Consider the following 25958-nt stretch of genomic DNA (forward strand, 5'->3'; position numbering starts at 1 on the left):
CCGCATATTCTTGAACATGAGAGAGATGTTTATAATGCCCTGATTCAGTGAAATAACCTTGTCTTTGAAATACAAGTATAACATGGACATTGATAGACGAAGTTCTAAGATCTTTGAATTTTAGATAAAAATTTCGAAATTTTTCTCTCCAATGTGAGAGAGGATAAAACCATTCAAAAAATCTTACAACTTCATCGTTTGGGTGAGAAATGAATCCTGGATAATCTTTCCAGAGTTGTGAAGTTTTTTCTGAAAGCCATGAAACCATGATATCAGCATTGAAACATATTACAATTTGATGTGTCTCAAGAAAATACCATAGAAAACACAAAAGTTATTTTGAAAATTTTTCTTGAATTTGTTCTGGATTAAAATAAAAGAGGTTTAAAAATGGATATTCTAGATGAAAACCAAGTCCACAAAAAATATAGATTCCATTTTGCCTGATAACAATAGATTGATGCTTTAGCATGAGTTCCTTCGATCTTGAGTGGATGGTTTTGTTTCTGATGAGAGTTTGGAGTTGGAGAGGAAAGTTCTGGATGGGAGGATTTTGTGAGGATGAATTCATCATGCAGATGGTAGGGATTTGTGGTTGGATAGAAGGTTTTGTTCTGGAGAGTAAATCGGGTAGAAAGTTGTGTTTGCCTTTGATATGTTTGACCTCAAAGTAAAAGTTGGAAAATCATTCCCCCCATCTTAAAAGCTGTGAATTTGGAATCTGCTTCTTTTTGAAATTCAGCATTTGAGGAAATGCCTTCACGTCCATTTCTATCAAAAATTTGTGACCAATGAGGTAGAACTAGAATTTCTCAATTCCTCATTTTACAGCAAGAATTTCTTTGAATGTAGAATGGTAATGTTTCTCTGATTCTTTGAACATACTATTCTTGTAGCCACATATTCTTTTCTTCTAGAAGTACTGCCCCCAATATAAAATCACTTGCATCTGTTTGTAGAATTCTTTTTTCATCAATTGGAATTTTTAGTGCTGGAAGATTATGGGCTTCTTGTTTGATCATTTTGATAGCCTGAGTTTGCTTGCATGACAATTGCTGAGGATTTTTCTTTAGCATTTCCTGTAGAGGTCGTATAACAGGGGCCAACTATTTGAAAAAATCAGTCATATAGGTTACTACACTAAGAAATTGTTGAACCTGTTGTTTCGTCAAATTTTCATCAGGAAATTTGAGAAGCTCCTGAGCAATGTGTGGCTAAAGTGAATAACAACCATTTTTGATATGCATTCCAAGAAAATCAATTTCAGGAATTGCAATGATCATATTTTTTTGTGACAACATGATTCCGTATTTTGTAACAATTTCTGTGAACCTCTGAGTAGTAACTCATGAATTCCTTATTTTCAGAGAACAACAGAATATCATCAATATAAATCAATGTTGTTTTTATTAGTGGCAGAAAGATTTTTATCATTGCCTTTTGAAATAAGGAAGGTGCCGTTTTAAGACCAAAAGGCATAACTGTCCGCTGAAAATGTTGATTGGGTATACAGAATGTTGTCTTGTGCCTTTCTTCTGGTTTAACACCTAGTTGCCAGAAACCTGCTTTCAGATCGAATTTAGAAAAGATTTTTGCTTTTACCAGGTTTGCAAATATGATTTTTTTGTCTGGGAGAGGAAACTTATCATCTACAAGAAAATTATTCAATGGCTTATAATCAATGACAAGTCTTAATTTTCCTCTGATTTGCTCACTTCTTTTGTTAACATAGAATGCTTGGCACGCCTATTGTGATGCAGTGGGTTCTATGAGCCTTTCTAATTGTAATTGAGTCAATTCCTTTGTTGCAAACTCTAAATGTTCAGGACTCATTTCTGTGTGACTTTCTTTTGTTGGATTGACATCCTCATTTCATTTAAAGGGTAACGTTATAAAGAAGTCTGGGTTTTTCCAAAAAGGCTTTGTGCATTTGGTAAGAAATTCTATATGAGATTATGCACAACAATCTCTTATAAGAGTTTTTATTATGGTTGGTATCGTAAGGGTAAAATAAGTGATTGGTTCAATGTAAGGGATAAAATAGGATTTGAATTTGAGTCCATTCGAAAGAGGCCTGACTCGACTTTCCCATAACTATTTGATAACATCAAAGCCAATGACAAGATCTTTTCCTAGTTATGATGATCCAAGTAGTTTGTGGGAAATATTTAGTTCAGGGAAGAATTGGTGGGTTTCTGGTTTACTAATAAATTCCATGGAAAAATATTCATTATTGGCAGCTTGAAAGATCTTTTGATAGGGTTTCCACATATTTTCTAGGAGTATGGTTAGGTTAAAAATTGAGGATGCCGCTCTTGTATCAAGTAATGCTGCAACAGTAATGGGTCTTTCATACTTTCCCAAAAAAAGCTTAATTTCAATCATTGATACCACTAGGGAAAGGTTCATCACCTGCATTCCAAAACATTCTTGCACACTTTCATCACTGATTTCAGTATTGTCATGACTTTGAGTATCATCATGATATTCAAGAGCAAAGAGAGTTTCTGGTGACTGTTGTTCTTCCTTTGAAAATAATGATTCTAAATCTTGCTTATTTTTTCTTCCTGGAACAATTTTTTTGTAAAATGACCTTTTTTGCCACAAGTAAAATATCTATTTCCTTTCCTTGGAGAAAACTTTTTTGTGAAAAATCTCTTTTTGGGAGAAAACTTGGAAAAGTTTTTCCTTTTCTTGAAACGTCTGCTTCTGAATTTTTTGGGCTTTGAGCATCCACATTCCTTTTTGGCATGCCACATTTGATTTTCAAATTTGGCTGATCACAGGCTTTGCCAAATTGCTTCCCATTTATGTTGAAGTCTCTGAAGAATTCCCTTTGGTTGCAGAGTTTTTTCAGGATTTTTAATACCCAATTGTGAAGTTTTTCAATGGACGTTTTAGATGATGCCTGTCCTTTGAGCTCCATCATTCTACAGGTTTCTTGACCAAGGTGTTGTCGAAGAGATTCAAGATATGCCTGTTTGAGATTAGTATCATCAATTCCTCCAAGGATGTAGTATCGTTTCATGATTTCTTTAAAATATTTGTCCAAATTTTTTGGCTTGTAGGAACAATATTTTAGTTGGAAGAATTCTTCACGAGCCTTTTCTTTTGCATGATCTGGTTTTCCACAAAACTCCCAGTGTAGGCTATCAAAGAAGTTGTCAAGATCTTTGCCCATTGCCTTTGTCTATAGTTTCCAAGGGATATGAACCATTCTTTCATGAGACCAGTAAGCCTAGCCAGGACTCCTCTGATGACCATATTATGCATCATATCAGGTTTTGTTAGTTCTACAGTACCCCATGCCAACATCTCTTATAACCTTGATTTCCATTGAGAAGGTGGTATGTCATCAAGGGTGAACTTGACGGATAGATTACTATGTTGGGGATAGTAATTATTTGTAACTGTCTAGCCTTCTTCTATGTCTGGCAAATCTTCATCTTCATATTGCCTATAGTGTGTTCCACCAAATGATTCTTCAACTTTTGGACCCCTTTGTGCTTCATCGGCTATATATAAAGGATTGTAATCTTCATTAGAAGAAGATTCATAGGACTCAGAGCTGGATTCATTGGTTATGAAAATGGGTGAAGGCTACGGTGTGGTTGGGTTTTGGATTTTACATTTTTCTAAGAAGGATTAAATGGGATTTTTTTTATCATCATTTGCAATGGTTTTTGGGAAAAATTGTTTGTGGGTTCTGATGGTTTCTGTGGTTGTCTCCTTGTAACTTTGGGTGGTCTTATTTTTCTTTCATATTCTTCGGGGGTGAACAAAGAGGTATTTCCATAGTTTGGTGTTTTTTCTGATGTGGCTAGGTTATATGTTGATAATTGTATTAATGAGGAGGAAGGCCAATTTGTGCTGGAAGGGAAAAAGGCTTGGGATTCCATGTCATTGTCAGTCAATTGATTTTTTAACTGCTTGATTTCCTTTTTTTGGTCATCAAATGAGAGTCGTTTGGCTAGAAGGGTTATGATTTCATTGTGAACCGTCTTTATTATTTGTTTACAGGCTTCAATGGGGGAAGTTAATGTAGCAGCTTGTTGCTCAAGCGTCATTTCAATCCTTTGCTGACTTTCATCAATCCTCTTGAGGAGTGAATTCTGTCTCATGGCATTTTCAGATTGCCAGTTCAACACTGTTTCTGTTGGAGAAATTTTATCAATTGATCCATCAGCTTTTCTAGTATTTGGATTTTTTACTTTCCACATGTGATCTGACCGATCCTTCTCAAAGTTTTCCATGGGAATGAGATTTGTTGAAGGATGAAACATAGCTACAGGTGTTGCACTAGCATTTAACGGCTATGAGTCTTCATCATGATCCTTCCAGTCCCGTTATTTATACTTTCGACAACAATTGTCGTCGTCATCATTATCATCACCCATCCAGATGGAATGATTGGTTCATTTGTTCCAGTTGGAGGAGTAAATTTGACAAAATAATCAAATTTCTTATATTTATTAACGAAAATGTGGTTTCCATTGCTTAGTGCTTGTTCCAACAATGTAACGTGAAGTATGGTTATCATAAGCTCGTTATTGTTAGCATAATAATAATATCTGTATTTGTAACGAAAATCTGAAGGCTTTTTTTTTCTTCTTCTTCCTTGATGACAACAAAGGAAGGTTGGAACTTGGAAGTTTGGTCATAATACAACTGTTTTGTAGATGTTTATGATAGGTTAAAAGTATATATCATGAAGAACATTAATTTCACAACAGTTCATCAGTATAAAGTGTCTGTCTGATAATTTGGCATCCCAAATTGTCGTTCAAATGCTTCAACGGACAATTTCACAATAATTATCGAACTTGACTTTTCGAAATATTAATCGTGGAACTCAAGTTGAATCCTGCTATACGGATGATAACATCAAATGAAAAACCTAACTTCGTCCAAATTAGGATATCTCTAAAACAAGGCTCAGTACGAAAAAAAGACCAACAAAATCTATCATGTGGTTACGACAAAAATGTTGCAATTTAAGTAGTAGTATCTAATCCAGACGCAACAAAAAGAAAAAACAGTAATAAAATTAAAATCGGCATCCCTTAACTTTTATCAGCTTTAGAGGCAGTAGCAGCAGCTTGACCACGAAGCCGTCCAGTCCTCCTGGCAGCAATGAGACCAACCTTTTGTCCAGGTGGTGCATCACGACGTACGGTACTGGCATGACCAATATGTTGATGGTTACCACCACCATGGGGATGCTCCACTGGATTCATAGCAACACCACGAACCTTGGGCCAGCTGTTCCTCTTGACCCTGAACTTGTGATAAGCATTCCCGGCCTTCAAAAGTGGTTTCTCAGTACGACCTCCTCCAGCAACCTGGCCAATCATGGCACGGCACCCACTGGGCACAATCTTTTTGGCTCCTGATGGGAGCTTAACCCTGTCAACAACAATAATTTGTAAAGACACTGAATGATAATCGATCCATACTATAGATTGTTTTCTTAAATATATCTTCGGCATAACGATTTTGAAAAATGAAGTTGAACGAAAAAGATGCAGATCGGACAGGAAAATTTTGACAATTTAGTGGAGATGGTCCACAAAACAATGGACAACAGGTTAAGCAATTTCATGCATGGAGAAAAATTACTAATTTCTTAATGCATAATCAAAAAATTATGAAACAAATTAGACATATTTAAAAAGTATGCAGCTAAGCAAGAATGAATGAGAGAAGTGTCACATTTCATTTAAACTGCATTTATTAATACCTTTCTCCGATTGAGAACTGTGGATTTTATAAACTGGAAAGAGGGTAGTGTTGATTAACTACAAAAACTAACATTTCTAATTCTAGCAGATACGAAACTACAATGAAGACGGATCAAATCATTGTAGATATACCGATTCAATCCGAGCTCTCTTATTGAATTATTCATTCAATGAGCATTCTCAATGTTAAGGACTTGAACCTCCACACTCTTTAGCACGAAATTTTGAGTCTCACTTGTCTACCATTTCACCACCAAGGAATCTTGAAAGTGAATCATATTCCATGAATATGATATCCAATTATTGCTTCCATTGAAACAATGCTGATAATTTTACTCTAGAATTTCATTTCTATTGAATCAATCAACTACTGAAACCTAACAAATGAATGCGTATGGATTTGTAAAACAATTAAATGTGCTCGCATCTCACTATTACCAAGCATAAACCCATAACCTAAGTAACAAAAAAATTTCATGGTCATCGAACAAGCGCGCTAAAAAATTTTAATCCTTACGACCATTAAACAAAAGCTCATGTGATGTTAGTAACTTTACAATACAAACTGAGACAGAAAAATCAGATTAAATCATATAATAAAACCAAACCACCAATTTTCAGTGATAATAATATTAAACACGAATCTAAGTCGTGAATAGGAATTATACCTAGACGTTCCATTATCTGGGTTGTGCGAGATAACGATAGCGTAATCTCCAGAGGCCCTAGCAAAAACGCCACGATCACCAACATGGTGCTCCACGTTGCAAATGACGGCACCTTCAGGAATAGATCTGAGCGGCAACACATTTCCGACCACAAGGTTGGCCTTCTTCCCGCAGTAAATAAACTGACCGGTGTAGATTCCTTCGGCGGCGACGAAAAGCTCCTTCTGGTGTTTGTACCGGAAGGGGTGGCGGAAGGTAACGCGAGCCAGGGGGGCGCCACGGCCTGGGTCGTGAATGATTTCAGTCACCACCCCCTTCAGGTAGCCATTGCGTTCGCCGAAGTCGAGGGTACGGAATCTGGCCGGACCTTTCCGGTGGTGGGTATGAGACTTGAAAATGGATCCTGCTCCCTTACGCTGTGCCCGGATCACACGACCCATTTGTGTGTGTGCTGTGTGTGGATCAGAGAGGTAGGGGACGGCCGAAGTGGAAAAGTGCCGTCGAAGAACTGAACGGGATTGGGTAATTGGAATTTTGTTAGGGTTTACGTAGCCCTAGCCATTATGGGTAAGGAAGCCCAATAGGCCTATTATTTCTTAAAGGACCCAGGTGGCCCATTATAGTGGGCCCAATTACAATGCGAATATTTTATTTTTACTTTAGTTAACTTACACAAACACCCTTAATTTCATGATCATCTTGAAAAAATAGTATAAAAATTATTATAAAATATAAATGCAATAACTTTTATCATTAACAACGTAATTAATACGTTATAAACAAATCAAAAGTAAAAAAGAGATGGAAACACGATGAGAAAATCGAAATCTACACCATCAAATCAACAAAAATCGAAATTAGAATATGAAATATTGCGCAAACTAATGCGATATCAATGACTCCTTTAGCTAGCTTCCTTCAAATGATATTTTGTATTTTCTTCTCCAAGTCCGCAAATAATAACATGAATCTACAAGTTTGTTATCTGTAAATTTTAATTCAATTAGTTCGTATTATATTTGATTGTTGAGAGGTAGATTATAAATTTTATGATTATTCGATGAAAGGAAAGTAATTATAGGTAAATAATAATAACTACTTATTAATGTCCACTTTTTAACTAGTCACGAATTTTTTAATTATGAATTTCGATTCCGTTGGGCTTTTTTTGTTCTAGTATATACAAAAATTCATCTTTAGATTAATGATTTTGAGTTAGTATATGCGCAAAATTAATTTTGGATCAATTCAAGTGATACGTGCAAAGTATTTTGTGGAAATGTAAATACAAATATAAGAAAGCGAAAAGAAAAATGCTCTATCACTTTTGTTAAGAAGTCGCAAACTATCTCGTTTAGATTTTTTTAATCGTTTAAAGAGATACGTACATGTGTGTTGTAGAAATTTAAACATAAACATGAATTCAAATTTGCTTTCATTAAAAAGTGAAATAATGTATCACTTTATTTGTCTTTTGAATATGAATTAATGTGTTAAAATTTAAAATTAATATTCCGTCACTTTTTTTTTTTTAAAAGAAAATCTCATATTATCTCATTTGAATTTTTTTTTTGTTTAATTAAAGATATGCATAAATGTGTGTTTTGTGCAACTTTAAATATAAATAAGAATTTAAGCTTTGTTTTAAATTAATTAAAAAGTGACATGAAGTAACACTTTATTTGTCTTTGCACATGAATTATAAGTGCTAGAATTTGAAAGTTACGTGCTCTATCAACTTTTTTTATTTTTTTTTTTAAATTTTTAAGTATCACACTAATTTTATTTGTATTCTTGCATGCTTGAATAAAATTAATATATTCATGGCAAATGAAAACAAAATAACAAATATATATAAAAAAAAAAAAATCTTTTCACGAAAGTTAAATTAGGCAACAAATTTTTTTAATGATAATTACATAAAAAATAATTCTATCCAACTGCAATTTATGTGACCACAATTGATAGATTTAATTAAATAAATCATGTGAAATTTCATTTAAACGAATTTATCATTTAATATTATGCAATTGTCATATAGACTGATGTTGTCTTTGCACATAAAATGAACCATAAGCCATTCATTCTCCTGTAAAAAGAGAATGCTACACTATTCTTAAATTTTCATGGCACCTGTTTAAAAGTTTATTGGCAAAACTCAATCACCTTAAAATATAGTGAACAATTAAAATACACATTTCAAAGTATAATGAGTAATCAAGAAAATCTTTCTTACGTAACAAGTAGGTCTTATGCTGAGGCGAAGGTAGTGGGGAGCATTGTTGGGCCAGCCCACAAAATTTTCTAAGAAATATTTTAGAATTGTGGCCAAGATGTTAGCATTAGTCCAACTTTAATTTAAATCTCAATCCAAGTCCAATGCTCAATTATTCAAATTGTATTAAAGATACTACAATTATTAATTACTCTTTTCAAGATATTCATGAAATGTGAATATTTTATTATCAAATTAGATATTTTATTTAATGCATATTTGACTAAAATTTACTTATAATTATTAAGTAAATTTTATTACAGATAAATTGTATTGATTAGATCTAAAAGTAAATTACTTATTCTAATAGTTAGAGACACTACGTATTTTTTCTAAATTAACGTATATTTTCATTCATTGCTAATTCATACTTATAAAAAAAATACTTATTTTGACCATAAAGTAGATATTATAATCAAAATAACTTACTATAGATTTGATATTGAAAATAAAAAGAATATGTGTTAAAACTTATTTATTTATAAAGTAACCTACATCGATAATAAAAAATTATTTGTTAAAACTTTCAGTTGTTTGGAAAGACGGGTCGTTAAAATTACTAGAAGAGTACTCATTAAGTATTTTTCTAAATGTTCATTGGTAGATATGTATTTTTGCTTAATTCTATTGTGATTCGTTTAGTTTATATATTTTTAAGGTAAGCATTGATTTTCTATTTGGTAAAAAAAAAAAAAAAATAATACCAAAAAATTTAGTAGAATATCTTAATGTGGGACTTCTAAACTTTTTTTTTATTTCACTGAGTGTCTAATACTTTTTATCGTGAATATTACGAAAATAGCTTCTGACCCTCGATTTCTTGTGATGTAAGTTCATTCAAAAAAATTTAAATTTCAATCCATCCTAACATCATTTTCTGATTTTCTTTTGTGATTTATCACGTTACAGTATTTAGACATCACCTGTGCATTCCGTTTACTACCAAGTCAGCAATTTCATTAGATATGTGAAATGAAAATAATTCAAGTGATTTGGTGAGTTTAGTGATTCAAACTCAATATTTAAAATTTTACTGAACATTCATAAATTTAGTGATTATTGGGAGAATTAACTCAATTTGGACAATTGAAGATATGCATAAATTTAGTGATTATTGGGAGAATTAACTCAATTTGGACGTAACTAAACAACACGATCTTATCAAACAACATATCACCATGGATTGAAATCTCGAAGAAAGGAAAGGAATTGAGTAATTACCTAACCCGTACGCGCGTGTATCTATACGCAAGTATATACTTACATATAAATATACACACGCAAATGTATGTATACTCATTCACCCCGTCCGTTTACAATTCGCAATACACAAATTGAAGTTTCAATCTCATCTCCCTTTTTCCCTCCAATCTCCATTCGTCCATTCTGCAAACAGAAGAAAATATATATTTTTGCAATCTCACTAGAAAGTCACTTTGGCAATTTCTTTGTTCAAGAACTCAATCACTAGTTCACATAATTCAGTAGAAATACATATACATAAACATGAAACGAGGTTATCAGCAATCTTCCCCATCGGGCTCTCATGGACCCCCTCAATCCAAACCCAGATATAACCCTGAAGGTATTATTCGTTTTTTTTTTTTTTAATATTTTCTGAAGAAACTATAATACCTAAATTTCCGTTTTGCACTGGAATTTAGGTTAAATGGAGTAAAAAGCCTGGAACTTATTCTAAGAAAAGTATGGATTGCTGGGTGTAAAATTAAATCGGGGAAAAACGAGAAAAATACTTCACTTTTATTTTACTTTTCGGTTATAGTATTGGAGATTCATGCTTGGGCTTAAACCGTATGAATTCTAAAGCTCGAATTGTCAAATTCACCATTTTTTCTTGTGGTGTTGGGGGTGGGGGGTGTGTTGCCGGAGGTTGAAGTCTATGTGTTGTGAATTTGAAAGGAGAATTTGTTGTGGTCAGGGGATGTACATTTTTTGGAGGATGAAAGTACTAAGATTTTTGCAAAGAAGGTGGCTGATCATTACAGCGCAAGGACCAATCAGACGCTTGAAGAGCGAGAAGCAAGCCCCATTATTCATATGAAGAAACTTAACAACTGGGTATGTATTGAGATTTGATATCTTTTCTCTTTCAGTTTTGTTTTCATGTATATTGATGACCAAATTAATTAATGGAATGCAGTTAATTCTTGTAAGAGGTTGTTTCTTACTGCTTGTCCTGGTCAACAGGTAAAGAGTGTTTTAATTCAGTTATATGCGAAAAGAGGAGATGCGGTTCTTGATCTCGCTTGTGGGAAGGTAGTGTATGGGTGGAATTCTCTGGATAATTAGGTGTTTACTATGTGCATATGTAGTAAATTAGCAAATTTGGTATCCATTTTTATGCGCACCAGGGTGGCGATCTTATCAAATGGGATAAAGCAAAGATCAGTTATTATGTCGGCATTGATATATCAGATGGCTCGGTAAAGTTACTTTCCTTCTATTACCCTTTCATTGTCAATTGCATTTATATGTGGAAACATTAAGCCATGTTTTGTTTTCAAGCTAAAAATTTTCCTTATATGTCTCCCTCTTTATACATTTAGCTGTGGACGCAAGTCGTGTATTAGTGCTCAAAGTTTGAGATACGTGTGAGCAAAAGGACTCTTTCTGTTATTATGGAAACCTAGAAGCAACCAATGCCTACCTAATGATGCTTATTTGCACGTTTTAAGAACGTTCATTTTCAGATTGGTTTCCATAATCTTCTAAAATATCCAAGTTCTCTTCCATAGCATGAATGTACCTCCAAGGCTGATAATGGTCCTAGAAGTTACCAAGTTAGTGTTCTGTTGGTATCATAGATCTGACTACTGGTCATGTGCATTGTGTTCTCTAGCAATTCTTTTTTTTTTTTATATTTTTAAATTTTTAAATTTTTTTTCTATTGGTGAAAGTGGAAATTACTGCTTTTTTTGCACAAAACTGGACTGTTCATTTTTCTCACATGCGTTTTCACATTCAACTATTTTGAAATGCGTTTAGTCAAAGTAGTTTGGTTTTTTTATTATATTATAAAAAAAAATATAAAGTAATCTACCATCTATCACTTTTTCAAGTCATCATTCTCCCTCCTTCAATTCAATCGATTTCCGTCCAAAAGTCCATCTTTCATGTATGAAAAAAACTCTCCAAATTCTTTTTTCTTCTGTGGGAATAAAATATCGTAGGGAAAAAATCGTAGAATTTGTGACGATTTTCTTTGTTTATGTTCTTGCAATTTTTTTTTTTTTTTTTTTTTTTTTTCAAGTCGTCACGTTAAACGAATTACACCCACCTATGTGTATCGCGAGTTGGAAAATTTTTAATTGAACTTCACTTTTTGGTCAATTGTGGATTTACGAGGTTTTCAATTATTAAGTGTTAGAATTTGGTCTTCTGCAAATCTGTTTTCTTTCCCAAATTTAAGTTTTAATTTAATATTCACTTCTTGAAGGTACCCTTGATTGTGGATTAGTATTATATTTTTAGGTATTTGAATTTGATCATTTGCAAATTAAAGGCTTCAGCCTTTCCTTTTCCCAAATACAAGTTTCAATCTGATATATTGGTTGAGGATACCTTAGAATGTGGATTAGTGATAGTTTCTTATATTAGCTGTTAGAATTTGATCTTCTGCATGTTTATATGTTTCTATTTGAAATTCAAGTTTTAACTTGATAATTCTTGAAGATGCCCGAAAATGTGAAGAAGGTTAACATTTGAGTTGCTTTTGTTGCACAAATGTCATCTAATCCTTTATTCATGATATTGGCTAGTCTTCAACTCTCGACTGATGAATAATATTTGGAGATCAATATTAAGGATTATTTATTGATTGCACTTTCTTATACATTATGCACGAAGTACAATAATGAGATTTGTCACCTTTACATGTTTTAGTCCTTAGAAGACAAAACTATAGATTATAGCCATAACCATTTCAATCGATGTCCTTATCCTGACTCAGAATACACTCAAATAATTATTGAAACCTTGAAAGGGCTGCAAATACTTCTGAACTAATGATCATGGCTTGTGCTTGTGTGTAGCTGAAATGTAATTGTAAAGTCTCAATTGAACAACGATACGATTTTTTAAGCATCTTCCTCTCACATGGATGTCCATCCACGGGTTGCAAAACTAGTGATCATTACGATCCACTTCATTTGTACCCTAATCTCCATTTGAAAATCTTTTTCTGTCTTAACATTGAGAGCAAGCTTATATTTTTCTCAGATAATTAATTCCGTATGGATTCAAATTGACATGATATTGATTGTTGCCCATTAGTATTATAATTTTCAGACATGAAGTTTCTGAAAATGTGATATTATTCTGTTTACTAGCTTATTCAATATTAATTAGTATGCTCAATCTGACAACAGATAGAAGACTGTCGAACTCGATATAATGGTGATGCCGACCATCATCAGCGTCGAAAAAAGTTCTCATTTCCTGCTAGACTCCTTTGTGGAGATTGTTTTGAGGTAATTAGTGATTATGTTAGCTGTGCCAGCCATAAACATGAAAATGCTTTGTCATCTATATATGATGTATACAAATGGATTCTGACTTACGTTTAAGTATCTGAAATTAGCCTTGACTTGTTACTTTAGGCACTGGTGGAAGTAATTTCTATCTTTCTCTGATGGATTTTAGGTGCGCTTGGATAGAGCTTTGGCAGATGATGCTCCCTTCGACATTTGTAGCTGCCAGGTGAGTCTTGCATTTCCGTGAAAGTAATGGTCCCTGTTTTAACAGTACTTAAATTTGGTGCGTGGGTGGGCACTTTAGGTTCCTCAAACCAAAGTTATCGCAATTTGAAAAAGACACAATAGAAGTGTTTTCTGTCATTCTCTTTTCTTGAAAGCTACCCAGGATAAGATTATTAATGAGCTTTTGACGTTCTCTCTTCACTAATCTCTGCTTTTATTTTACTGAAAGATTATATTCTCTACAATGACTTCAATTTACTTGTTGCAGCGGTTCAATTGTACAAACACACTCAAAAATTTTCTTATCAGATTGGGAATACTGCATCATAACCTTTTCAAAAAATTTATATGTCACTCTGTTGCTTTAAACTTTAAATTTCTGTATTATCCTTTTGGGTTCTTGTCGTATATGCAGTTAAGGTAAAAGCACCTCGATGTTTTTGGATTCCTTTGGACGAAGATACGTCTCTCAGATTATGTCCTTGTTCAAACTCTTTTGTCAATATCACAGATGAGAAATAAAGTTTCTCTGTAATGTTGCAAATGGTTAACAATTATTTGAGTTTTTTAAATTTTGATATTAAACGTCAAAACCTGAAATTTTGCAGTTTGCCCTGCATTATTCATGGTCTACTGAGGCACGTGCGAGGCGGGCATTGGCTAATGTATCGGCTTTACTTCGACCAGGAGGCATCTTTATTGGAACTATGCCAGATTCCAATGTTATCATTAAAAAGCTTAGAGAAGGTTTTTTCCTCAGCTGTTTTCATATCTGCTTTTGGAGTTCACTGGAAATTGAAAATGTATTGGTGAAAACTTGCTTGTTTATTACCCCTTTTGAAGCTATGCTTCTCAGCATGGTGTTTGTCACTAAATGTAAATGTAAACTATTGTCACAGTACGGGGCACTTTAGGCATTCTTCTTTTTAGTTGCATGAAGAGGTGTCTTGGTGGTAATGACCCTCATTGTTCTCATATTCTTTTAACAAAACAATATATATTATATAAATTGTCTTAACGGAAGACTTTTATATTTTATTTTCTGACACATAAAGAGATGACATGGCGATTTTCATCCTCTTTATTTCCTTTTCCTTAGATCGAACAATACATACATATATACATTACGTATGTATTCAAAGATATATGAAATATAGTTACACACACATGTACATACTTATATGCAATACCACACACAACCATATGTACATGATTGCATACATATATTACTCTTTTAGGCTCCTTGGTGAAAGATCTACATGCTTCTGATGATGATATTCACCACATCACTTTCCAGTTTCTTTAGTTACTGATTCAACTCGTGACTACTCTAGTAAAGGATGTGAAGAGAGAAATACTGGAGAAATATAATAATATTCCACTTATAATGATTTTTTATTTCCTTCTTGATTATTGAAAATTCCTAGTGGTGATGACTTGATCAAAATGGTGAAGAAACATTAAGTTTTCTAACTTCTTGTTTTCCTGTCTTTGAGTTCATCTACTAGATATACACCAATAAACTATCCATGACTTCATTTTTGGTACCTCATGGCATTTTGTTAGATACAAAATCCTGTGGACCTCATGGCATTTTGTTTTATACGAAATCTTTTCCTTTTTATTCTGTATTTAATACCATCTTTCAGAAACATTAAGTTTTCTAACTTCTTATTTTACTGTCTTTGAGTTCATCGACTAGATATACACCCATGAACTATCCATGACTTCATTTTTGGTACCTCATGGCATTTTGTTTTATGCGAAATCTTTTCCTTGTTACTCTGTATTTAATACCATTTTACTCATTATTATCTGCTTGATGGACTATGTAGCCGAGGGGTTGGCATATGGTAATAGTGTGTACTGGATAAGGTTTGGTGAAGAATTTGCAGAGAAGGTAAATTTCATTTTTGATATCAGAAAAATGCCTGTAAAAACGATTTTCTCGCATACGGTTGGAAATTCTCTATTTCTAATAAAATTTTCTCCATTTTGGTTTATTTCAGAAATTTAAGTCTTCGAGTCCTTTTGGTATCCAGTACAGTTTCCACCTAGAGGTACCTACTTTTTGCCCTTTCTACTGTTTTTATCTATTTGATTATTATAATCTGAACCTTCATCTTCACGTGTTCATTTATTTTGACACGTGATATTTATTTTAGATTTGCATTTTCACACTTCCGATAATATCCTCATGAAAAGTGATGGAAGTGGCTCTCTTGTAGGATGCTGTTGATTGTCCTGAATGGATTGTCCCTTTTCCTGTCTTCAAATCATTGGCAGAAGAGGTATTAATTTTCTGCTTCTTGATTAAGTTGCTCATTTCATATGTGCATCAAGTAATTCTTTCGTCTCTTTGAAACTGCCTTTCTCGTTATTCTTGAATGGTTATGTCTGATTATTCTTTTAAGGATTAGAATACTGCATTATCCATAATCTAGTTTTAAACTGTATAGATACAAATAGATCAGTTTTGATATTAGCCAAACTGTGAAAATAAACATGGATTTAGCTAGTGAGCTTTAATCACGTGTTGGTAAAACATCTGTTTTGAACTGTGCAGCATGATTTGGAGTTGGTTTTTGTAAAAAACTTCCATTTGTTTGTGGATGAATACTTGAAGAAACCAGAATTTGTTGAGCTCATGCGGAGGCTTGGTGCATTGGGTGATGGTAACCAAGACCAGAGTATGTTCAAGATTTACTTCTATGGGAATTGCCAAATGTCTTATTTATTAATCACTTAATCGATTGGTTTGAAATTTCACTTGTAAATGTTCAGGTACTCTGTCACCAGATGAATGGGAGGCAGCCTACTTATATTTGACCTTCGTTTTGAGGAAGGTGAAAATTCATACTTCTTAATAAATAAGTTCAGTGGAATATTTTGCCCAAATGTTTTACGAATATTTGTTCTTTTCTACACATGCTTTTCTTGTTCTAGAAGATTTCATTAAAGAGAAGTTGGTTTCTTGTATTTACACGTTTGTGTTCAAAATATGTGATTTTCTATATTGGTATGGTTTAACCATTAAGTGCCATTTTAAGGCGCGGTGAAGGTATTCTGCACTATGCAATACTGTTCTTGGGCGGTATTAAAATGAAAATTGTTAGCAAGTCAATCTTAACCATACTGATTCACCAGTCTCGTTTTATCCAAGTGCAAACGAATAGCTGCAGTTAAAAGGGATTTGTATTTTGCAATATTGATATGGACATAATATGTCTTTTCTTGCAGCGGGGGCAACCAGATCAACCAAGAACTAGCAGTATACGAGATAGAGGGAAGATGCAGTTGTCGAAGGAAGACATTACATTCATAAGAAATGGTGTTTGACCGCTCAGTTTCAAGAACGGCATCCAAATGGGACTAACAGCACCAAATTCCCTTGTTGTGAATGGCAAGCTCAATCCTTCTATTTATTTAACTCGTCTTCTCACTACTGATTACATTAAAGAATACCGAGTTCGCTGATGAGAATAAGTTCTATTGCGGCTTGCTTATGATAATGAAATTTCCCCGTAATGCTGCCTTCCCTATCCCCATTTTCAACTCAAATGTATCTTATTAAGCTGATTTTCTTTGGACTTGTCCCCATGTGCCAGTCTTTTTGATGCACCGATTCAGTTTATGTAATCCCTTCGAATCAGACAAGCAAATAATAAAAGTACGATTGACATATTTGTGTGCATATCTCAATTTATAGTTAACTTTTTTAATTATGAGTAATATATGGAGATGCATTTGTTGATTTTCTTGGTCTTTGATTTTGCAGAAATGTTTCGAGTTTTCTTGATTTACTTGAAGTGCACTTGTCATCTACCTAAAAAGGATCATACTTCATGATTGTGTTTAAAATGTAAAAATTGTGTCAAAGGTTTTTACGATATAAGAGATGATAAGTGAATTGGTTTATGGTTTAAAATGTTTGGTTGATTGTAAGCGAAATTTTCAAATTCAGAAGTTACTTGGTAAGAAATAACAAATAAGTAATTTACTATTTCACAAGTTTGACTGATATAATTGCTATTTTGGCCTCAATATAATTTAAAAAAATGGGAAATGCTATGTGTACACTATGAGTGTACACAGTGCATTACATCCCTCTCACATGCAGGGGAGGCCACGAATATTTTATCGCGTGTAGACCCCTCTTCATGTGAGGGGGGTGTAATGCTATGTGTACACTATTATGTACACACAGCATTTTCCTTTAAAAATTGTTCCCCCCATAGGCTCGTTACTTGATTGCAAACAGCTTTGTCAACTTTTTGGTCATATGATAGATTCACTCCATCCAAGTAACTATTTTACCAGGGGCAATTATTATTAAAAAAAAAATAAAAAAAAATACATATATATATATATAGAAAATTAGGAGAGCTTCCACACTGTCAAAATGGCCATTTTGCCATGAATAACGACCACTTTACCCTTTCTGAAAAATATTCTTTTCAAATGTACAGTTACACTTGCATGTCACAAAATTGATGTATGCACAAATTACGAGACCAATAGTCAATGATAAAAGACTAGTCCAGACTTTACCATAAGAACTATATCCAGTAATTTATGGATAATCAGCCCCTTTTTAACATAAATATATAAAGGCATGGAAGTTGCAAAGAAACTAGGAGAAAAAAAAAAAAAAAGTAAAAACAGACCCTCTCTCTCTCTCTCTATATATATATATATGCACAATGCATTACAAGTATTTCAAAATAGTGTTCAGTAACAAACTAGGAAAAAGAGAAGGAAAAGCATGATTTCATCATACTGCATGTAGCTTCGACTAATTCTTGCAAATAACGACAACTAACCTCGCTTCAGTAAAATTACTATTATTGCCATGACTGCCAATCCCATGAATGATGCTTCCAAAACAGTCTCTACACCGTTTAATCTTGCAGTTCCATCATCATTCATAGATACTTTATTGGCTGCCTGGCCTCTGAAGAAATTTTGGAAGAAACCTGACAAGCTATTCATCATATCAACCACAGCAAGCTTGATCTTCTGCATAATATCCTGAAATCCATTTCCTGACTTGGAATGACCTGAGTCGGATGGTCTATCATCGCACTCCTGGAATGAGTGGTCGTGTAGATCATTTTCGGCAACTGATTCCTTGACATCTAAATTCATACCCGACGTGGCAAAACCTGCAGACAAAATATAACAAAAATGCATTGCATATATCTGTCGTACAGTCGGTGGATGAATTGCAGACACAAACACGGGTTCTTACAGGTCTTCTGTGACTGCAGAAACTGCTGAAGCTCTTGATTTCGTAATACAGCATTCCATACATTTGGATCAGAAGCAATTGAGGCAACAACATTCTGCCAGAGCATCAGACTTAGATATCATAATCACATATTTCATAATGCTGTTGCAAAATCAGCAAAACATTCATGTGTTTAGAATCTAATCTATCTATAACAAAGTTTCCAGGGGGAAGGAGGTCCAAAATCAGATTAAACAATACCCAATTAAAGCCTCAAACTACAACCACCTTATGTTTAACTCAAAAAATCGATTTAAAAAGGGTAAATAAAGATCAATATGATATTCTAAAGACATATACAATGTAAGCACTCCAAGTGAAAAGTCGCCACCTTTAGAAACCATCCTCATAAACAATGGACTTGATTATAGTTCTAACCCCACCCCCCCACCCCCCTCTTTTTCCTTTAGGTACTTACTGATGATACTAGAAAGTAGAAAAGAGGTTTTTGCTTCTGTAAAATTCCGTTAAATACATAGCAAGAAGTGAAAAGACAACGTTACTTCCATCACCCTGTGACCCATTTATCATTTTCCCAAAGAAAGAGCATATTAAAAAAATCCTGAAGTCTATATTTCCTTGATAATAGATGGTCCATATAGAAACGAATCAGCAGAAATCAAGCTTGCATGAATCAGGAGACTTAGAACTAATAAATAAAAGAAGATATCCCAAGATCCTCGATTGTGTAACTACCAAACATAAAATGCTATCTTCCTACTTTCAGTAGTAATAGTAAATGAATCTCATTTCAAGCTTATCGAGTTGGATAACCCGTAAAACCTGAGCTGCATAGCTGTTGTTTAGAAACCTAAATGCTTCAATAGCATGAGTTGGTACTGCAGGTGCTACGGATTTCTCAGTAGTGTGCCTGGTGTCTTGAACTTTTGAGTTAGAAAGTAAGGTGGAACCGTGATCTGATGTATGTGAACCTCCATGGCCAACAGAATGAGAAGAAGACAGATAAGCCCTGAAATTTCAAGAAATTCAGTAAAAGAACAGCCAGCAGGAATAAAAAACTTAAAAGCAGGATGTGCTTTATCTAGAAATGTATTAGACCTCTAAAATACCGTTCAGTTGATGCTATAGGACATCACATGAGGTTATAATTCAAGAAACACAATTGGCTCAATCTTTTAGGGTTACTAAACCAAAACCCCTTTTCAAGACTTGTGATCCGCTCCCAGAGATAAATTAAACTGAATGAAAAAATAAAAATTTAAAGCAGTGCTATGTTCTCATAAACTTTCCTATCATTATTTCTTCTTCACCAGAAGTTCATAGAAGTCCAAAATTTTCAAGAAATCATACTTTTCGACAGCCACGGTGAGTTCAGAAGTGGCCTCTTTAGCTTCCTGAAGAGTCGGCAGGCCGCCAAATACAACCCTTGGCACGGGCTCGTCAGCACTAACCAACAAATCCTCCTCTCCTCCCGCGAACTCCCAATCATCGAGCTCCGAGCAAGGCCTCTGGACGTCAGCCTGCGACTGCGAGGACTTCAGTTTCACGTCATCCTCCAACGAGACCCTCGCTGAAACGGGACAAGAAGACGCAACCTTACGAGCGGAAAAAGTGACCGGGTAGTTCTCGACGGCAGTGACACCTCGGAGCCCCCCGGTGGCCACTGTGAATCCCACTACCTTCGCCGCCGCCTTCATCCCTCCTCCCATAGTTTTGGCTAGCTCGTTGAAATTGAACATATACGAAGTGATCGAAAGGGAAACCCTAATTATTAAGGAAGGTACTTTACCCTGGGTTAAGGCAAGGATAAACTGGAATTTTAATCTATTTATATGGATTTGAATAGATTTTCCGGGAAGAGAGACCAGAGACAGACACGTGTCACATTTGGCAGTCCTTTGCGCTTTCGATTGTAGAGCAGTTCACGGATATAAAAATTATTTTAGGAAAAATTTAACTTTTGGTCAATATATCCGGTCACAGGCTAAAGGAACTTCCAGACCATATGAGTTTTAGCCCCGTTTGGCTCCTATTAAATTACATTACATTACATTTTTCTCTCTCCTATTTTTAGTCATATAATCTTTCATAAAATAATATTACATGTAAATTAAAAATTTTTCTTTTTCTTTTAACCACTCATTTTTCAAAAAACCACTATTCCATCCATTTTCATTTCCCAAAAATGAGAGCCGAATGGGGCTTAGCCCATTATTTGAGTGACATTATTTTACTAAAAATGCATATTAAAATAGTGTATTAATAAAAATATATGTGATTAAAAAATAAAAAAATATTTTGAATTTACGTGCAATATAAAGGTTAAATCCCAACCTTGAGGGCCCCCAACGCTCCGTCCCTAAAGTTTTGTGAGTGAGGTAAATCGCAGAATGTACTCCAACAGGTCAGGGAACAAGAGCTGTCTGTACACTGTACCTACAAGGAATCCAATTTCATATTTCAGGAATCGAACCCCCACACTGCGACTGTCAGCAAGGCGTGAGATAACCTCACTCCTGTCCTTTACACTACTGGACTATGTCTTGGGGGCAATTTACGTGTAATATTATTTCATTAAATAATGCATGGTTGAAATAATAAATCACCATTTAAAATTGTATTTTTTTGAAAAAAAAAAAATTGACTTGGCCTTTGGAATTAGCCGTTTAGAAAATAAAGAGCCGTTGGGACAACTTTCCCTCACTTGATATCTCTATATATACCTAACCCGTGCATAAATACATACAATGCGCGCCTCAGGTTTGAAACTTTTATCTGATTTCTTGTTTGTAATGTCTTAATTTTCTATATCTCTTCCTTCAATTTTATTATTTCATTTGTATTCTCTTAGTGGGAAGGAGAGGGAGAATTTGCCTTAATTTCCTATTATCTCTTCCTTCAATTTTATTATTTCATCTGTAGATGGAGATTATTCATCTTTAATTCTAGGGTATTAATTCTTATTTGAATTATTTGTTAGTAATACCGTACATAAATCTGCTGCAGTGAGTTTGTTAGCAAACTTTTGCCCGATTTCTTGTTTGTAATGCCTTAATCTCTTAAATGTCCTCCTTCAATTTTATTATTTAATCTGTTTTCTTTCGGTGAAGAGGAAGAGAGAGTTTTCATCTTTATTTCTAGGGCATTAAGATCTTATTTGAATTATATGTAAGCAATACCAATACCCTTTCTGGTGCGCAAATCTGTTTCAACATGTTATTCTTAATTGTTTGTGATGCTAAAGGTATTTGCACGAGTGACTTCTATAACAGACTTCGATTTTGTTTTCTTGAATATTTTTGTGTGGTGTTAATGGATGTTGGTATTCTCCTGCAGTAATTTTTGAACAAATGTTGTTACTTACAGAAACCTCTATGGTAACAAAATTACAGGGCACATCCAGAGGAGTTAAGATGGAAGTATTGATGTTGTCATGATAAGCCTTTGGCTTTCCCTTTAAAGTCTTGATTAAGGTTTTGATCTTTTGAATGATTGATGTATGTAGAAATGTACAGGTAACTTTATTTGAGTTTTTTCCCCTTCACTCAAATCTATCTATACCCGAATTTGTCAATTCACTTTTCAAATTTACTATCTAATCTGGGATTGAAGAGTGAATATCATCTGAGTGCATTAAATTCTTTTTGAATTGTTTGTCAGAACTACTCTTGTTGGTTGTGTGTTCCTTTTTATGTGGGTTTCTGACGTTCAAGCTTTAGTTTACTATTTTTCGCTGTTTCTTGTTTATACATGCCTTCTTTGGAGAGGTGGGGTGTGTTTTTAAGCATCAATTTTCATTGGACCATTGATTGTATGGTGTGAATGGAAAAGCATTAAAGCATCATTCAGCAGTTTGTTCGTAGCATTGTTGGGTTCTTCGACCTCCTAGATTTATTTAGTTTGTGAAGAACTCAAAGCAAGCTGTACGCTATTTTTCTCTGTTATTGTTTATAAGCTTTTCTCACTAAATTGGGATTGAATGTTTCATCTCTGTTTCTAGTCCATAGTTCTTTCTGAATTGTTTTTATGAAGTATGAGCTATTCTTGCCAGGGCCGGTCCTGGGCTGAGGCGAGTGAGGCCCGCGCCTCAGGCCCAGGACCATAGGGGGCCTCGTTTTGGTCCAATTAATTTTTTTTTAAAGAAAAAAAAAGACCAGTTTAAATTGAAAAACGAGATCATATACAGCAGCCCCATTCCCCAAGCCCTAACTCAAAATAGCTTCAAAGTTCAACCCGCTGGATCTTCAATCTTGGCCTCTGGTTCACCGTTCAGGCATTCACGAAGTGGTGCAAATAAATCTTCTGATAAATCTCGAGCAAATCCAACGGAGGTGAGTCAGGTGACTGCCGACTAGGGTGATTCCTGGCACAAGGTTCGCTCTCTTACTTTAACCTGTGCGGCTGTGCTACTGCTACCTTCTCAGTTTCTTGCCAGCAGTTTGAAACTTCGAATGTTTTGGGATTTGTGAATAAGTTGTATGATTTTTCATTTGTGATTCTTGCCTGCTACCTTCTCAGTTTCTTGCCAGTAGTTTGAAACTTCGAATGTTTTGGGATTTGTGAATAAGTTGTATGATTTTTCATCTTCATCGGATTTTAATTTCACAGATAGCACAGGTGAATTGGGCTGGGAAAATAAATAAGGCAGAACTTTTCTGGCTTTTTTTATGTCTCTGCTTTCCTTTGTGGTTCGGTTCATTCATTTGAGGGACAATTGAAAGTCAAACAAATTTGCTCTAGCCTCTATGCATGGTCGTGTCATGAGCAAGTGTCTTTTAAAATTCAAAATTCTAGAAATTTTCTGTCAACCAATTATATATAAGAGGCATAAGTGATAATATTATCAATTTAATAGCATAGTGTATGCATATAATCATTAGCCACAATTAATTTGTTTGTATATTATTCTAGCGCACAAATCCAAAGTCGAACCTCTTTTTTTCCGAAGTCGGACCTCTTTGGGTTTTCCTTTTTTTTATTACAATTTCTTTCTTTGCCCTGTCCTATTATTTTATTTAAACAAATAGATCATACATGATGAAGGATCTGTTAAAAGGTAATTGTTGGGAAGGTGCAATAAGGATTTTAAAAATGATATATCTTGATTACTGAAAGAACAGAAAACATACATAAAGAGCTTGCCATCTTCTGTAAAGAAGCTGTTGCAATAATACATAAAGAGCTTGCCATCTTCTGTAAAGTAATATGCTGCATGGTAGAGTTTATATATGTAAATAGAGAGTTAGTCCCCAACTTTTGAAATAGAACATTTTGGCCCTCAATATTCCATTAATATTGCAAAATTATTTTTAGTTGATAGAAACGGTGCTTAACCCGAAGTGGCTCTGCCACCATATTTCATTAAACAAATTAACTTTTTAGCAAGTTTGTAAGGATTGTAATTTTGAATGTGATGGTTATAAGAGTCTTATGTATTCAAACGTCAAATATTAACTAATTATCGAGAACAACTAACTAAAACCGAACAATAAAATCAAGGTTTGCTACTCTTAAATATTCTTAATTCCCTCATCACTAGATCTTAGGCTTGGCAATCTTAGACATCATATATAATTTTATATAAATTTTTGTTTCAGGCTTGTGAGTTGTGACGAGATCATACTCAACGGTGTAATTCCACAATTATCGTCAAAATTTCACTTCTCAGGTAAGCAATGGCTTGCCCTAACTTGTTATTAAAGATATTGAAAATGTTTGAAGCTTTGTCGGCTTATATAATTGCAGCTTGGTCGGCTTATATGATTGGTTATTGTGGGATAAACAATTGCACAGGCGCACATAGTAATTGTATTGGAAATTGTAATTGTGTGATGATTGAAATATTTTGTAATGGTTTTTTAGGATAATTATTGGACATTAGATACAGACTCATACACTATGCCTCCTAAATATGAGTCTGGTGCTCAAAAGAGGAAAAGGAAACGAAATGAAATTGCATTGATTCAAAGTCAAATAGGGGATATTAACAAGTACTTCAAAAGCAACAATGTGAATGCGTTGAATGAGGATGAAGTAGACATTCAACCTGCCCATGTTAATGAAGTAGATAGTACGGATGAAGAAGTGAGTCAACCTGACTATGTTAATGAAGTAGATAGTACGGATGAAGAAGTGAGTCAACCTGACTATGTTAATGAAGTAGATGATAAAGAAGAAGAAGTGATGAAACCGACCTCTAATAATGAAGAAGATGATAAGGAAGAAGAGGGTTTATTTTCTCTAAATTTGGATGATCCCGGAAATTGGAAAATCATTGATCAGAAAACAAGAGATTACTTGGTTGAAAGGGGTCCAAAAAGAGTTGATAACATCTCATTTCCAAAAGATTGTACAAATAGACATTTCGATTCTTCACAATATAAGCGACTGCTACGAAATGGGCAAACAATTGATAGAAGATGGCTAATATATTCAATATCTATGGACAGGATCTTCTGCTTTTGTTGCAAGCTATTTAAAACACCCAAAAATGTGACCAAAGTTGGCCAACTAGGTAATGATGGATTCAAAGATTGGCATAATTTGCATCGGTCTATTAAAAGTCATGAAGGAAATGAAGACCATTTATGTTGCATGACTGACTGGATTGAATTGAAAAATAGGCTTCGAACAAAAACTACAATTGATAAAAGTGTTGAATTGTTGATCGATGCAGAAAGAGAACATTGGAGGCATGTATTAACAAGGATAATCGCTATTGTTAAAACACTCGCCAAAAATACCTTGCCATTTCGAGGTGATGATGAGAGACTAAATGTTGAGAATAATGGCCTATTTTTACAAATGGTGGAAATGGTTAGTGAGTTTGATCCAGTAATAAAAGAGCACCTTCGACGGGCTAATGCAAAAGAGATTCAATACACGTATCTTGGTAAAAAAATTCAAAATGAGTTGATACAGTTGTTGGCTAATGAGGTGAGAAATGCAATTATCAAGAAAGTTAAAGATGCAAAATATTTCGCGATTATACTTGATTGTATTCCAGATGCAAGTCGTGAGGAGCAGATGTCTTTAATAGTACGATTTGTAGATGATTCAGCAAACTTACCTACAGTTGAGGAACATTGGCTTGAATTTTTGAAGGTAGATGACACAACAGGACTTGGACTTGCAACCGAGCTTCAAAAGGCTTTGATCAAACTTGATCTGGATATTGATGACATTAGAGGGCAAGGGTATGATAATGGATCTAACATGAGCGGGAAGCACAAAGGTGTACAAAAAAGAGTACATGAAATGAATCCCCGAGCTTTCTATACTCCATGTAGTGCTCATAGTCTAAAT

At 34.3% G+C, this 25958-nt stretch overlaps 3 protein-coding genes across 3 annotated transcripts; 1 reads left to right on the plus strand and 2 right to left on the minus strand.

Annotated features, from left to right (window-relative positions):
* Positions 1-4811: 4811 nt before the first annotated feature.
* Positions 4812-6951, minus strand: LOC111402512 (60S ribosomal protein L8-like). Its single transcript, XM_023030879.1, has 2 exons — positions 6410-6951; positions 4812-5406 (listed from the first exon to the last, which is right to left on the minus strand). The coding sequence occupies exons 1-2, from the start codon at positions 6847-6849 to the stop codon at positions 5064-5066; spliced, it is 783 nt and encodes a 260-aa protein (XP_022886647.1). The 5' UTR covers positions 6850-6951; the 3' UTR covers positions 4812-5063.
* Positions 6952-9895: 2944 nt separating this feature from the next.
* On the plus strand, positions 9896-17096 carry LOC111402513 (mRNA cap guanine-N7 methyltransferase 1-like). Its single transcript, XM_023030880.1, has 13 exons — positions 9896-10269; positions 10624-10763; positions 10893-10961; positions 11057-11128; positions 13073-13174; positions 13347-13403; positions 14011-14149; positions 15238-15302; positions 15412-15462; positions 15631-15693; positions 15969-16092; positions 16187-16248; positions 16643-17096. The coding sequence occupies exons 1-13, from the start codon at positions 10191-10193 to the stop codon at positions 16739-16741; spliced, it is 1122 nt and encodes a 373-aa protein (XP_022886648.1). The 5' UTR covers positions 9896-10190; the 3' UTR covers positions 16742-17096.
* Positions 17097-17884: 788 nt separating this feature from the next.
* LOC111402514 lies at positions 17885-20474 on the minus strand. The gene is made up of 4 exons (XM_023030881.1): positions 20004-20474; positions 19476-19662; positions 18654-18747; positions 17885-18567 (listed from the first exon to the last, which is right to left on the minus strand). Exons 1-4 carry the CDS (start codon positions 20390-20392, stop codon positions 18221-18223), a joined length of 1017 nt encoding a protein of 338 aa, XP_022886649.1. The 5' UTR covers positions 20393-20474; the 3' UTR covers positions 17885-18220.
* Positions 20475-25958: the final 5484 nt, after the last annotated feature.

This window comes from Olea europaea, chromosome 10, assembly GCF_002742605.1.
Source record: "Olea europaea var. sylvestris chromosome 10, O_europaea_v1, whole genome shotgun sequence".
Taxonomy (NCBI): domain Eukaryota; kingdom Viridiplantae; phylum Streptophyta; class Magnoliopsida; order Lamiales; family Oleaceae; genus Olea; species Olea europaea.